At 36.1% G+C, this 13,378-nt stretch overlaps 1 protein-coding gene across 2 annotated transcripts in view; it reads right to left on the minus strand.

Moving 5' to 3' along the window:
• Positions 1-13,378, minus strand: part of MOSPD2 (motile sperm domain containing 2) — a 33,398-nt gene that overhangs the window by 17,903 nt on the left and 2,117 nt on the right. For both annotated transcript variants that reach the window (XM_054628069.2, XM_077172992.1), the window contains exons 3-6: positions 6,030-6,185; positions 4,594-4,680; positions 3,243-3,397; positions 768-828 (exon numbers count right to left, since the gene is read on the minus strand). In XM_054628069.2, the coding sequence (XP_054484044.2) occupies positions 768-828; positions 3,243-3,397; positions 4,594-4,680; positions 6,030-6,185 (459 nt within the window). The remainder of the gene's footprint in view (positions 1-767; positions 829-3,242; positions 3,398-4,593; positions 4,681-6,029; positions 6,186-13,378) is intronic.

A 13,378-nucleotide genomic window follows, 5' to 3' on the forward strand; every position in this document is an offset into this window, starting at 1 on the left:
TTATTTAACCATAGAGGTTAGAAAACACTTAAGTGTCCTGATTTTTTTCCTCTTGAATGTCAAAAACAATGTTGCACTTGCCTTTAAGTTTGATATTTGATCAAAGCTTTGAACTTTGATCAGCAAGCCAAAATTTAATATTCAGAGTTTAAACAGTTGCTGTATGGAAGTTCAACATTCACAGACATTTTCACCTAAAATTTACAACATATTTAAGATGAACTAGCATAAACTATGCAGTGTTTGCCTATGCATCAAAAATCTAGCAGGCAAGTACGCAGAGTTTTCTAAGTGTGCACACAAAAATAATAATAAATAATTTTCAGAATAAACCATTGCTCCCCATAAATTTCTAGAGCCATTCTTTTCATTCTTTGACCACTCAAGACTCCTAAAGGATACAAACTATCAAAGTTTGTAAAGCTTCTACACAAGTAACAAGCAAAGTAAAACAGGTCAATTCTTTTCTATTATGAGCTTACAATAGTTCTTACTAAGTATAAACATATGAAGAACTATTACTTAGTAATAAACGTTATTACTTCACAAAAAGACAGTTGATTTTTGATGAAAGTAAAGTTTATTCACAAAACAAAGTTGTACTGATTTCAGGACACGAATATCCTAACACTGTAACATTAATGTTTCATGAAGTTACCACAGAAAGCACCTGAAAAAACTCCTTATCTTCCCCATCTTCTATCATAGTATGAAATGCTCTTGTTACACCACTCTACAATGCTTAATGCTTAATAAACAATACTTACTGAGGAAGTTTGGGTAATAATCTGTAAAACAGTTGACAATAAACCGGACAAAATCCAAGTCCTAAATAAAAAATAAAATTAAATTTAAAAAAATCACAGCATAAACGCAAAGCAAGCCAAAACATTAAAAAGTACAGGTTTAGTTAAGGCATTTAATAAAAAGCACAAGATAGATATTTTGTAGTCAACTCTGATCAAATTTCACATACACTACAAATATCCTCAAAACACAATGCAAGGCTTTTTCCTCCATTAAACTGCTGCAGGATTGTGGTCATATTTCCCCTTATAATTACAGAAAGAAGTCAATAGACCTCTGATCACTGCAATAACTAAGATATCTAAACTATGCTGAGCATTAACAGGCTTAAGATGTGCAGGAAAGATACAAGAAAAAGAAACCTTTAGCACTAGAGAAGCTTGACAGATGGAAGAATACTCAATATACTGAAATTTCCCTTCAGTAATTATCCTACATACTGTTCAATATACTACTGCATTTAGTACTATACTTTCAAAGGAAAAAACAGGTTTCCTTTGAGGAGAATTTTTAGGTTTAGTATTAGTTGGTGGGCTGCAGAGAAACTGTGGGCAGAGACAGTGCTCTTTTGAGCACTGCTTCTATACCACCCATTTTCAGGATGCTTCTATCCAATGAGCAACTGTACAGAAATAATACAGTCAGTCTCCTTTGCAAAATCCAGGTATAATGGAATTGCATTACACAGCAAGGAAGGGTTTTTATGAAACAGGTATAGAAATAAAGTAAGAGATACCTTGCCACAATAAGGTACTCAGGTGGGAAGCTTGCCATGAGTACTTTTCCCAGTCCTTTAAACAGAAATGACTGCTACTACTACTTTCAGAAACAGTACAGAGTGTTTCTGGCTGAGGATCCACAGCCTGTCATAACAGTAACAATGGGGAAGGAGCTCCTAGGGTGATGTAAACACTCTACCAAAACATTTTTGGACAGAGTGAAAAAAGCCCCCAAAAAATAACACTGTGTAAAGGGACCACTCACAACCTGAAAGCTTTTTAAGTGGCTTCAGCAACTAGAAACTAACTTGACATCTTTACAGGCAGAAGGTGGCCTCTAATAGAAGCATTTATCTCAACTGTCTATTGCTTGTACCAAATGCAATATCTTTCATTTAACAGAACAAACACAATGATAGATTAGAATGATTAGAATCTCCATTAATCAAGATGCTGCTCTCTATTCTGCTGCCTATCCAAAAGCAGCACTATCAGATAGCAGAGGGATAGATCCATTATTTTGATGAAAGTCTGCAATTAGAAGTGCAGATTTACAGACTATTCAATAACTGCATCTATTTTAGTTACCTGAACTGGTGCAACAAGCCACGAGCTATCAGAATTATCTCCTGCATACTAGTGATAAAAGTGATATAGTAGATGTCCATAGCAACAGAACAAACAAATGAGGAAAGCTCTGGAAGAGAACTCAGAGATTCAAGTTCTTTTTCTGTTAGGATAGATTCATCAATCACTCCACATGGCTACAAACAGCCATTAAAAATATTCCTGTTCTGTGATAAACATACTAACTACAAAGCAAGACTGTACAATGGGACAGTTACAGACAGCACTTGCTGAGATTTTGTCTCTGGGAGTCTCAAAGAAGTAAGCTGCTTCAGGATATAGTCCATAAAACCCAAATCAAATCAGTCTTTCACATCAAGGAAATTATTACAGTCCTTTACTCTGCTATGTCAAACTTTGGTTCCAGTATTATCTTTAGGAGCATGAACAGACAGCTCTCACTGTACAGGTAAGAGCACCAAGCTTGCAAAACACAATCACACCACATTTATTTGTCAAATTACCCATAAGCTGGTGGCCCTGTACTGCACAGCTGCAAGGTCCCAATGCAACATTAATAATCTTGCCTATGCCAGATATAGACAACCTTCTGCAGCTGTGTTTGGGGATGGGGTTTTTTTTGCTTACATTAATTCTTACTATACCACCTACCACCAGACAAAAAAAGCACAAAGACACAAATTTCAGCCATTCCTGTAATAACAGGACAGCATGGCACTCTGTAAGAAAAATGTAATTATTCTATAGAAATACATTTTATTTTTTAACCTATAGACAGCCTGTGAGAATTTTAGTTATTAAATTTAATAATTAAATTTACTAATTTTAGTTATTAAATTTAATTTAATAAATATGTACTGATAGGCAAGATCTCAACCTTGCAATGTAAACTAGCTCAGCCACTAAACTAAAAGCAAGTTTTCAGCATGTTGCAGAAGACAAAATTTAATATGTAACAAAAAATTTTGGAAACTGCTCATGTCATGGGAAAAAGCTCTACCATATCACTTATCTCAATGACTGTTAAGTCATTTATGTGTCAATGACTGCATGGTGACTTCCTTTTTTCTTGTAACACAGGTTAAATAATTCCAAAAGCAATCAAGAAAAGACAGTAACAAGACTTACTATGTGACTGATTCCAGTTTCAGCCATGTCAAATACCACTGTCAAGGGCTTTCCATGATCTCTCTTGGCATAATGTTCTAACCAAAAAGCCACCAGTTTCTTTTTGTCAAGTTGCTGTTTAGGATCTCTTGTATGATGCTTCACTTTGAACCAAACTTGGACAAAAACACACACAAAAGTTGTAGGAAAGATCCAAGCAAACAGAAAACAACATCCAAATAACTAGAGGATGCACTGAAATGTATTAACACCTCGAGTTTGTGTTTAATATTTTTCCTGATTTTGTGACCACTGAACAGCCAGAAAAATAACTGCACACCTCTTCACATACCCCACATTTCTCACTTTTTTACTATAATTTTTTAGAAATTGAAAATACAAAGAATTATACCTCAGAAGAAACAATAAAGTGGAAAAGCACTTTTTGTGTATTTAAAGACTATTTACCTAGATTAGTATTTCATAATTTAAAATTAAATCACGTCGCCTTCAGACAATACTATGGTCAGCACATATTCTAAGTATTGCTGTAAAATTAATGTTTCCTTTTCTTCTTAGGTTTCCTACAGCACTGCACTGACTCCAGTCTGTTTCTAAACAGATCTTTCTAAAATAAAATTTAAAATTCCAGGAGGTGACCAACACTGTAGAACTGAAAGCCTAGTATATATGCTTCTGGAATAAAAAAAAAATTAGTCATTCAGAGGCTTGTTTTTCCATTAAAAAAAACCCAAAAAAACAAAACAAACAATCCACAGGCATAATTCAAAATAAAGACTTGATAAAAATGTCTGAATCCTAGTTAGTGATTATACAATAAGTGAGAAAATAAATACTCAGGGCAGTAATGTGAAGAATAGCTTCCATTTTTACTACCTTTACAGTATCTAAGTTATACAAGCCTGAAAATAACTTTTGATATACTCAATATTCTTCTCCCTGAAACCTGTAAAGCTGTAGTAAAAACCAGATTTCTTCTCCATGTTTCATGTAAAGAAACAAATGTTTTTAAATATAGCATGTTAGCTAGACTGTATTTCAAGGTGAAAAGAAACCCCTTTTCAAATACAGAACATACATGAAACTGCTATACTCTTGTTTGAGACAGGTGTGAATCTGAGGCTGCCCTGTGCAGGGTCAGGAGCTGGACTCCATCACCCTGCTGGGTCCCTTCCAAATCAGTGGATTCTATGATAAATATAAACTTTATAACTCAATTACCTTTTTAAGTAAAAACACTAGCCAATATATATCTATGTCTGTTCTTAAAATGATTATTTTTCAAGAAAATAAAATGCTGGAAACAAAACAATAATCAAAGGCAGAAAATAGTCTTTTTTGTATAACTTACATAACTTATAGCCCTCTTTATCATATCCATGCAGAAAGAGAGCACCAATTTCAAATAACCATTTTGGAAGGACAGATTCTGATAAGTCTGCAAAACCAAATGAAATGTTATTTTAGTAATCAAGTAATCATATTAATAATCACACTGTAACTTAACAGAAGTCACTAAAATTGGGAAAGTCTAGCAAAAAATCTTTATAAGCCACTTTCCAAGGCCTTTATTAAACTAATGCTAATAGTAAAGATTTCAAATTTTCTCAATATCTTGTTCTCATGCTACAGAGCAGAATCTATTTATGAAGTAAGAATAACTGAAAAAATCTACAGAAAAAATACTGCAAATGCTTATTTTTTTCATATCTGAAGCCTCCCCACCATGCTCTATCCTTCAGTGTGCAGTCCTGTAGATAGAGTTCACCTTCAAAATATTTTCACAGCACAATGTGGGAACTCAGCACATCACTCCGGATGTCCAGAGTTACCGAGAGAACCCTTGCGGGGCTCGAAAATCCTGGAATGTTGCCAGGAGCATCTGGTGGCTGGACTTCGATCCCTCTAGGGATGTGCCACCTGTTTGAGGACATGAAAGTCACTTGGGAGTGAATGGTGCAGGAATGATGCATTTACAGGGTGAGATATAGATTTTAGGGTTTTGGTACAGGGGGGTTATGGAGACAAGATGGAGGGACCAGGGCGTGTCTTGTCCTTCTTCTTTCTTCTTCTTGTCATCCATTTTCTGTGGTGATGTTGGCACTTGGGGATTGGTCCATGGTGAAGGTGCACTTGCTAATATGGGTGAAAGGTATTGGGAAATAAAGGTAAATATGATGTACATAGATTTTAGTATAAAAGGACATGACCGCCCCGTGGGTGGTCAGAGTGCCTTTGGCTGCCTTGCTGGTCAGACCTCTGCTGGGCAGAAAGAAAATTCTGTAGATAAGAAATAATAAACAATCTGAAGACCAAAAAACTGAAGAGTCCAGACTCGTCCTTTGAAGCATGGGCTGCCCCCGAACCACCCTACACGTGTCTGGGCAGAGATAGCTGGACACACAAAAATGAGATCTTTAATGTACCAGACCAGTGCTATTACAATGAACAAGACAGCCCTGTTTGTTGTGAGGCTTTTTGTTATTTGCCTTTTTTTTTAGAGCTCTATGATGCAAAGAGACAAAGCAAGAGACAGCTGCCTTCCTTCCTTCTCCTTAAACACCCCTTCAGTGGACATTTGGAACCACAACAAAACCGAGACACTACTGGTCAACATAAAAAGCAATACTTTTCCTCCTTTTTTTCCTTTTTTGAGAGTTCTTGCTCAGCTCTCCATGGTACTTGCAAACCTTTAAAAGGTTACTAATGAAACTACATATAGAGGTCAGCAGTAGTTCAATAGGAAAGCAACACACACCTTCGAAATCACTGTATAACATAGCTTACCATTAACTGTATATTCTTTCCTCCACTGAAAGCTTTCATCAATCATCTTTAATGTATCATCCACAATATCATGACGCCAAATCAAGTAGTTTTCAACCCATTTATCATCTTGCTGAAGTCTCTCCACATCTCTAGAATCATATTTATCTGATTTATCTAGGAAATAAATAAGTTAGTGTCTATAGAATTTGCTACAGAAACATGCAGAAATTTATTAAGCTTATGTCTATAAGCATCCACTTGGTACATAGGATTTCTCTTGCAGTTTCAAATTTAAGGAAACAAAGCACAGCACGATAAATCAATAAAAACCATTAATCTGCTGCAATGATATTTAGGGACACTACACCATTACTCTCACTAGAAAAATATTTTCTGTGATCCTTATGCAACAAAAAAAAAACACAAGGTGCATTTGGGACAGGTGTAATTGTTCTAAAACCAGTTTTGTGCAATTAATATGAAATAGTATATATATCAGAATCTGTGTACTGATGAATGTTCTCAAACTTAAAGGTATCAGCATGTTAGACCATAAAATGTCAGACAACAAATAAAATTCTTGGTTTTGAGCATGCACTATACATTATTGCATTAAACAAAATTGTTTTCATTTTAAAAAATTACAGTCTACACTTGTTATAAATTGTTACCCTACCCAAGAAAAACTACATGCAATTCCAGAGTAGCACCAGAACCCCCAAGGCTTCTTGTATCTTCTAGTGTCACATTAGCAACATGGCAAGAGGCTTACATGCTTTTGGAAGTACTTCAGATGAAACAAGACTTACTGCTGCCCTGGGTTTTTTTATTTTTAAAGAAGAAAGTAAAACACAAATGCTAAATGGACCTATTTCTACTGTAGATACACTTAAACAAAAGCCTAGTTTTTAAATCAATGATCCCCTGTCTGAGAAATTGGTAAAAATAGAATGTAAATCAAGAGCCCATAATAGAAACAGGCTTCTGAAAGCAACAGACACTGATACACATCTCTGCTAACTAATAAAAAAACATAAACTCTTAAACTATTCACTTAAATTCATGATTACCATGGAAAAAATTAAGACTGTTAATAAAAGAGATTTAATTTTCACAAACTGGAAAGAACTGTTCCTCTGTCAATAACAAACTGCCTTCAGAGCCATTTACAACTATCTAGAACGGTGATGGAATGGCTTGGCAATGTGTATTTCAGTCAGACAACTCTGAGGAAGGGGTTACGAAAAAGACACCACTAAATTCTGCTAATATTTGTTGTTTTACTGGCCTACATGCAAAAACATGATCTATTTCACTTGTCTTTCAATTTACATCAGTCAATATAATTGCAAGAGTATATCAATTTAAATGTGTCCATTCACTAAATTGCAGTTGCACTCCCCAATGCATCTCTTCACATCTGCTTCTCACATACATCATCTACTGTGTTCCCTTCTTCATTAGGCTTCAAATTTCTCCCTCCCTTAATCCCACACTCCACTACTTTACTTTGTTCCTTAGATAACCCTAGAATTTCATCCCACTTTCCTTAATCTTAGTCCCCTACTTTCTCCTCTGCCCAAAAGCCTCTAATCCACTAAAATCTTTTTAACTATTGAAGTTCCTTTTCTCATCATCTCCATACTTGCACTGGACAGCTGATTTCCTATATTCTGAGCCCAGTGAAGTGATCACTCAGCACCAAAATGAAGTATTTAACTTCTCTGTGGCTCTAGAGGAACCACAGATGAACTGCAAAAATCCTGGGAGTGAAATTTTGTAGTCTCAAATGCTCATTTGAAATTTGTAATTTCCCCAATGATTTAGGAAGTTTTGTCTAAGAAAAGCTAGCAGTACTTAGTTTCAAGTTAACTACTTCATTTCACCTTGGTTTGATAAACTCTAACAAACACTGGCTTCCAGACATGACTGACTGCAGTTAATCAGCCAAGTACTTTGCTGAAATCAGTCCCATGTGTATCTTATATAAATAAGGGATTAGGGTACTCTGTAATTAAAGAGAAAACCCACCACCAGGTAAAAACTAACATGATAACATTTCATACCACTTTTTGAGGCTCTCTTTGCTTTCAGTATCTGTCTGAGAGCACAACTGTCAAAATGAGAGAATTGTGCACCTTGTATTAAACTGTAATTTAAAACCATTGACATACCATTACATGGAACAAACCTCAGAACACATTTCTCAGCCACTAACAAGTTTCCCCAAACTCTGAACTTAGAGAATATTTTTAAGAACAGACATTTAAATTTGTGAGTATTTTAAGAAAATGAAAGTGAAAGAGAAACAGAGAACATGTTTAATCCAAACTTCCAACATCAATGAAAGCAAGCTGCATTCAGTGATTAGGATAGTTGAAAAAGCATCTTTCCCTCTCTTCTGTAACTAAGTGCTCAACAAGACACATATAATCTGAATTTACATATATACTACAATATACCCTAAAACCAGGGGAAACAACTATTCAAGTTCTACATCCACAAGCACTTGCAGGAAGCCAGTATTTGAATCAGGTTACGATTGACAGAACAACAGTACTGAGTACTAAATACTGTATGACTTTTACCTGCTTGATCCAATTCTTTCCACAAAATAAGTAAAATTTAGAATGACAATGTGAATCCAAAATAAAGGTGTTTTATGTCACACACAAAAAGCAGAGCGATATAAAATTGATGGAGCCCTTCCAAGAACCCAGTGATTGAAAATGTGTCAGTTCAGAGGAGGAATTCCTCTTCAAATCTGTACATGCCACATAATTCTACAGACATCTGGAAACTTGTTTTTAAAATATACTGTGAAATAATCAGAATGTTCCTAATTTTAAATCATTCATGGAACACTTGGGTGCAGTTACTGTATTATTAGAAACTTCTGGAGTTAAATGAGAATTAGTTGAAATAAAATAAGAACTTTGGGATTCTCAAAAAATTTTAAATACATCCTGCACAATAACTAAGAGGCCAAAAAAGAAACAGTATTTGAGGGGCACCCATATGGAAATTCAGGTGGAACTATGTCTGAGGTAGGTTACTTCAGTTTAATCTCCAAGCCTACCCATTTAGATACTGGTAACCATGTACCGATGCTTTTCTCAAAGGAGAATTAGGTGCTTGCTTCTTCACACTTGCAGGACTGCCACTAGGACACTGAGACACTAAGTTTAGTCACCCTCAGCTCAGGAAGAGAGACAGCTCTGTAACTGAGTCCATAATGAACAGAATTTTAGAAGGTATTTGGAACACACAGCACTCACCCCAAAGGTAACACAAGGAACAGCACTACCAGAAATTTCTGTTCAGAAAGGGCTTCTGAAAACCACATGTGTAGCAGCAGTGCCAGACTTTTGTGTAACATTTTATAGTCCAGAGGCTTGGAAACCTGGTTGCTCCCTCAGTCCAAGACACTCAAACCTTTCTGTATCATAGAATAGTTCCATAGCCCATGGAAGAGGCAAAACTGGGATGCTGCAATATTTTTCCATTGACCCCAGAAGCTGTAGAAACTAAGCAAGACTCAGATCCAAAAAAAGCAAGAAAAAACACAATCTGACAAATTATACATTCCACATAAGGGAGTGGCAGTAGTAAGGAGATGTGGCCATTATTAACCCTCTTTATTCCTTTAGCTGAAAGCTCTTCAGGAAAATCTGAGTGAATAAAACTGACCAGGTATTTAACCTTATTTTGAAAATAGTTTGTTAAAGTCACTTTCATTTTCTCATTGGGCATTTGAAGTCAAGAGAAAAGAAGACAAAAGCTATTTGAACAGTAACTTCTTATATTACTTGCCTTCCTTTTTTTTATTTTTGCTTTAGTGAGGACTTCTGTCCTTTCCATGAGCACATTCTGCCCTTCTAAAAGTTGTCTTCTTCAAGCTGAGAAGCTTCCAGTGAAACTCTACCACTTAATGTGTTTCAACATAAAGAATCTTCTCTAATACCAGAGAACAGCTCTGAAAACAGTGCAGAATTACATAAAACTAAATGCACACAAACTTCACTGCAATACTTTCACTAGAAGATTTCATTAAGTTTTCTGAGGCACAAATTGCAAAATCCCTTTTCTTTGTTACTCTTTTTTTCAATGCCATCTAATTTCCATGTCAGGAGCCCCTGGAGCAGGTCCAGTGGAAGGCTGCAAACAAGATTAAGGGACTGGAGCACCTCTCTAATGAGAACAGGCTGAGAGAGCTGGGCCTCTTCAGCCTTGAGAAGAGATGAGTGAGAGGAGACCTCATCAATGTCTGTCAGAATCTGCAGGGAGGTGGAAGAGGATGGGCCCAGGCTCTTCTCAGTGGTGCCCAGCAAGAGGGCAAGAGACAATGGGTGAGACACATGTCCAGGAAGTTTCTCCTGAGTATGAGGGAGAACTTCTTCACAGTGTGTGACTGAGCCCTGCAACAGATTGCCCAGAGAGGGTGTGGAGTCATCCAAGGACTGTCTGCATGCAAACCTGTGCCCTGTGCTCCAGGATGACCCTGCTTGAACAGGCTGGACCAGACAAGCCACTATGGTCTCTTCCAACTTGACCTGTTCTGTGATTACCAGGAGAACAGTGCTGTGCTGCTGGGTTTTCTTCTAGTGTTTATGCTTTAGGAAAAATAATACAAATTTGAGAATATTCAGCAAGAATATAGAAGAGTAACTACAGGACTCAAAATTAGGCAGCACAGCTGAGTCACGCACTGAATTAATCCAGAGGAGTTCAGAATTAAAAACCTGAATGACCTCTCCCTTCAGAAAAAACTCTTATCTAGAAAAGTAGTGTTAACAGAACAAGCCATACATAAAGCTAAGTAGGGACAGCACCTGCATATCTTCTAATAGAGAAAAAACCCAAAAACTTTATTGTACAAAGCAGAGAAAAAAAGCAACTTAGAAAAGTATGTCAAGTGTTACTTTACACAAAGAGACTCAATTTAACTACTGTCTTAAAGCTATTCCAGACAAGAATTCTTGGTCTAAAATGGTCACAATCATTTCTCTGACTTTGGCTACAAAGAGGAAACCCATTTTAATTGACTGTTGATGCCAAACATTAAACTAAGTACTCATTAAACTAAGTAACAACTCAGGTATGTGCCTTCAGTTGCTGCATGAGAAAATCAGCAAGACTAGAAACTATTTAAGAAGGTCAGTAGCCATAAAGGGACAGGGACAAAGATCAAACCAAACACTATTTCCATTCAATAAGGAATTATTTCAATAACCTCAAGCAGCAATAGACAAACAAAATTTCTGCATTCACAAAGTGAAACAAACTTTTAGCAAAGCTGAGCACTGTCAGTGATAATAAAGACTGCTTTCAATAAAAAGCTCAATCATTAATGTTACAGAGCCTTTCATGAAAATATGTTTCCCATCTTATTCTTCCACCAGTCTCAGCCTGAAAGCTAAGAACCAGGGGAAACAAACTTTTCAGAGCATAAAAAGACATGCAGGTATGCAAAACATTACTTTAAGAGTCTTCTACAATAGTCTTATCACTGATTTTTTACCCTTTTTTAAAGGTGTCCCATATGTCTAAAAATTTATTTGCAATCAGCTCATAAGATTAACAAAACACCTTTGCTACTGGCTTAAAGAAGGTCATGGTGAAATTTATTCCTTTAAATTGGAAGGATGTGAAACCTCTCTTGCAAAATGTTTTCGAAAATTAAGATTTGCCTAAAGGAGAAACGAAAAGGATGTAAGTGGGGAGGGCCAGGAAATAACAGGCAATTAGAAACAGTTAATATACAAAACAAAATATGAAGAAAACTAGTTTACTGAAAAAAAAAAAATCAAACAAGACTTGATTGTAAATAATTTCCACTGCAACATTAAAATAGAAAGTAAGAGCCCAGAAATAAAAGCTAATTTTAGAAATCCTCTAAGGAATGGAAAGTCACTATAGAAAAAGACATGCTTGTTTGCTAGAAAACATTGTTAGTGCCAGTCAGTGCTAGAAAAAAAATTCTTTTGTTTTCATTGTTCCTTTCACCAGTAAAATCATTTACATCACCAACTCTCACAAAGACTCTAAACAGGCAAAACAAAAATTAGGCCCAAAACCAGTGAAGACAAAGTGCTGTCTGCCCACCACATCAGTGTTTGCCAGTCTATTGGGCTAACAGGGGCACTATTGGAGATAAACCTTTTAAATACAAGGGTTTCATTATTGGGACATACATTCCTCACAGCTTTCTAGCTGGCTTTGGAATCCAGCTAGAAAGTCAACTGAGGAGGAAAAAAACACCACAAGATTTCAGTTAATAATAAATACTGTTTTGCAGATAAGATCCAACAGTGGCCAAGCTTTCCTTCTAGAACACTTCAATGGCCAAATCAGCTGAATAACTTCAGCAAGAAAGTTCTCCTACAAATTTTGGGAAAAGGAACCAGTAAGGTTCTCTGATACTTTCACACTGTATCTGGCTATCAAAAGCATCTTCTTATTTTGCCACATGAGTGAAACAACTGTACAATTCAAAAAAACAGATCTATGGTGCTTCCAGTTGCTGAACAGAACTTTTCCCACCTAACCTTGAAAACTATCCATATTATTGTAATAATTATAATACATGTTGGAAAATTAGACTTTTCTGAATCAGCTATATATTTTTGTAGATTCTACTTTAATCTAAAGATTGTATTCTGCCAATAAATAATTTCAATGAAACAGCAAGATTTCAAAGATCCTCTAAATTTTCATTTCATAGCAAAAGTAAACATTACTGTAAAGGCCATCACAGCACTTTTGACCATTGTCAAATCTTCCTGCATGAGGAAGGGCAGGAGGGAAGCTAGTAACTATGAGTTACAGAATATGGAAGAATCACTTCATCTTTGATGATCAGAATTACTGTGTTTCTAGAATAACCAGTTACATTGTTTTCCCCAGAGGGAAAACAAAACAGTGGCAGCTGCAACCTCCAGAGGAAAAAAAAAAAAAAAAACCAACCCAAACCAAAACACAAAACTTTTCCCCAACTTTAATACCTGCAGTTCACATGTAAACAGAATAAAGTTTGCTCTGTAGAGGCCCACAATTCTATAACCACACTAAACTTCACAGGAAGGATCAGCTTCTCAGTGTAGCCTGACAGTGCCCTTAGTTCTGAAAGCAGACTAAAATTCCTGGGTATGAAGCAATCATTTGCACCTTTACACCCAAAGTCACAGGTTTGAGGGTGTCTGCATACATGCAGCCCCACATTCCTTTGATTAAGAAGCATAAAAGAATATGTTATAGAACACACACAGTAAAGGCTGATAGACCAGTACAAAATTAAAATCCTGTGGTTTTCACTCTTGATTGTGGTCATGTGAACATTAATTTGCTTGTGGCATTCCTAAATTTGT

The sequence above is a fragment of the Agelaius phoeniceus genome, chromosome 2 (genome assembly GCF_051311805.1).
Source record: "Agelaius phoeniceus isolate bAgePho1 chromosome 2, bAgePho1.hap1, whole genome shotgun sequence".
In the NCBI taxonomy this organism is placed as follows: domain Eukaryota; kingdom Metazoa; phylum Chordata; class Aves; order Passeriformes; family Icteridae; genus Agelaius; species Agelaius phoeniceus.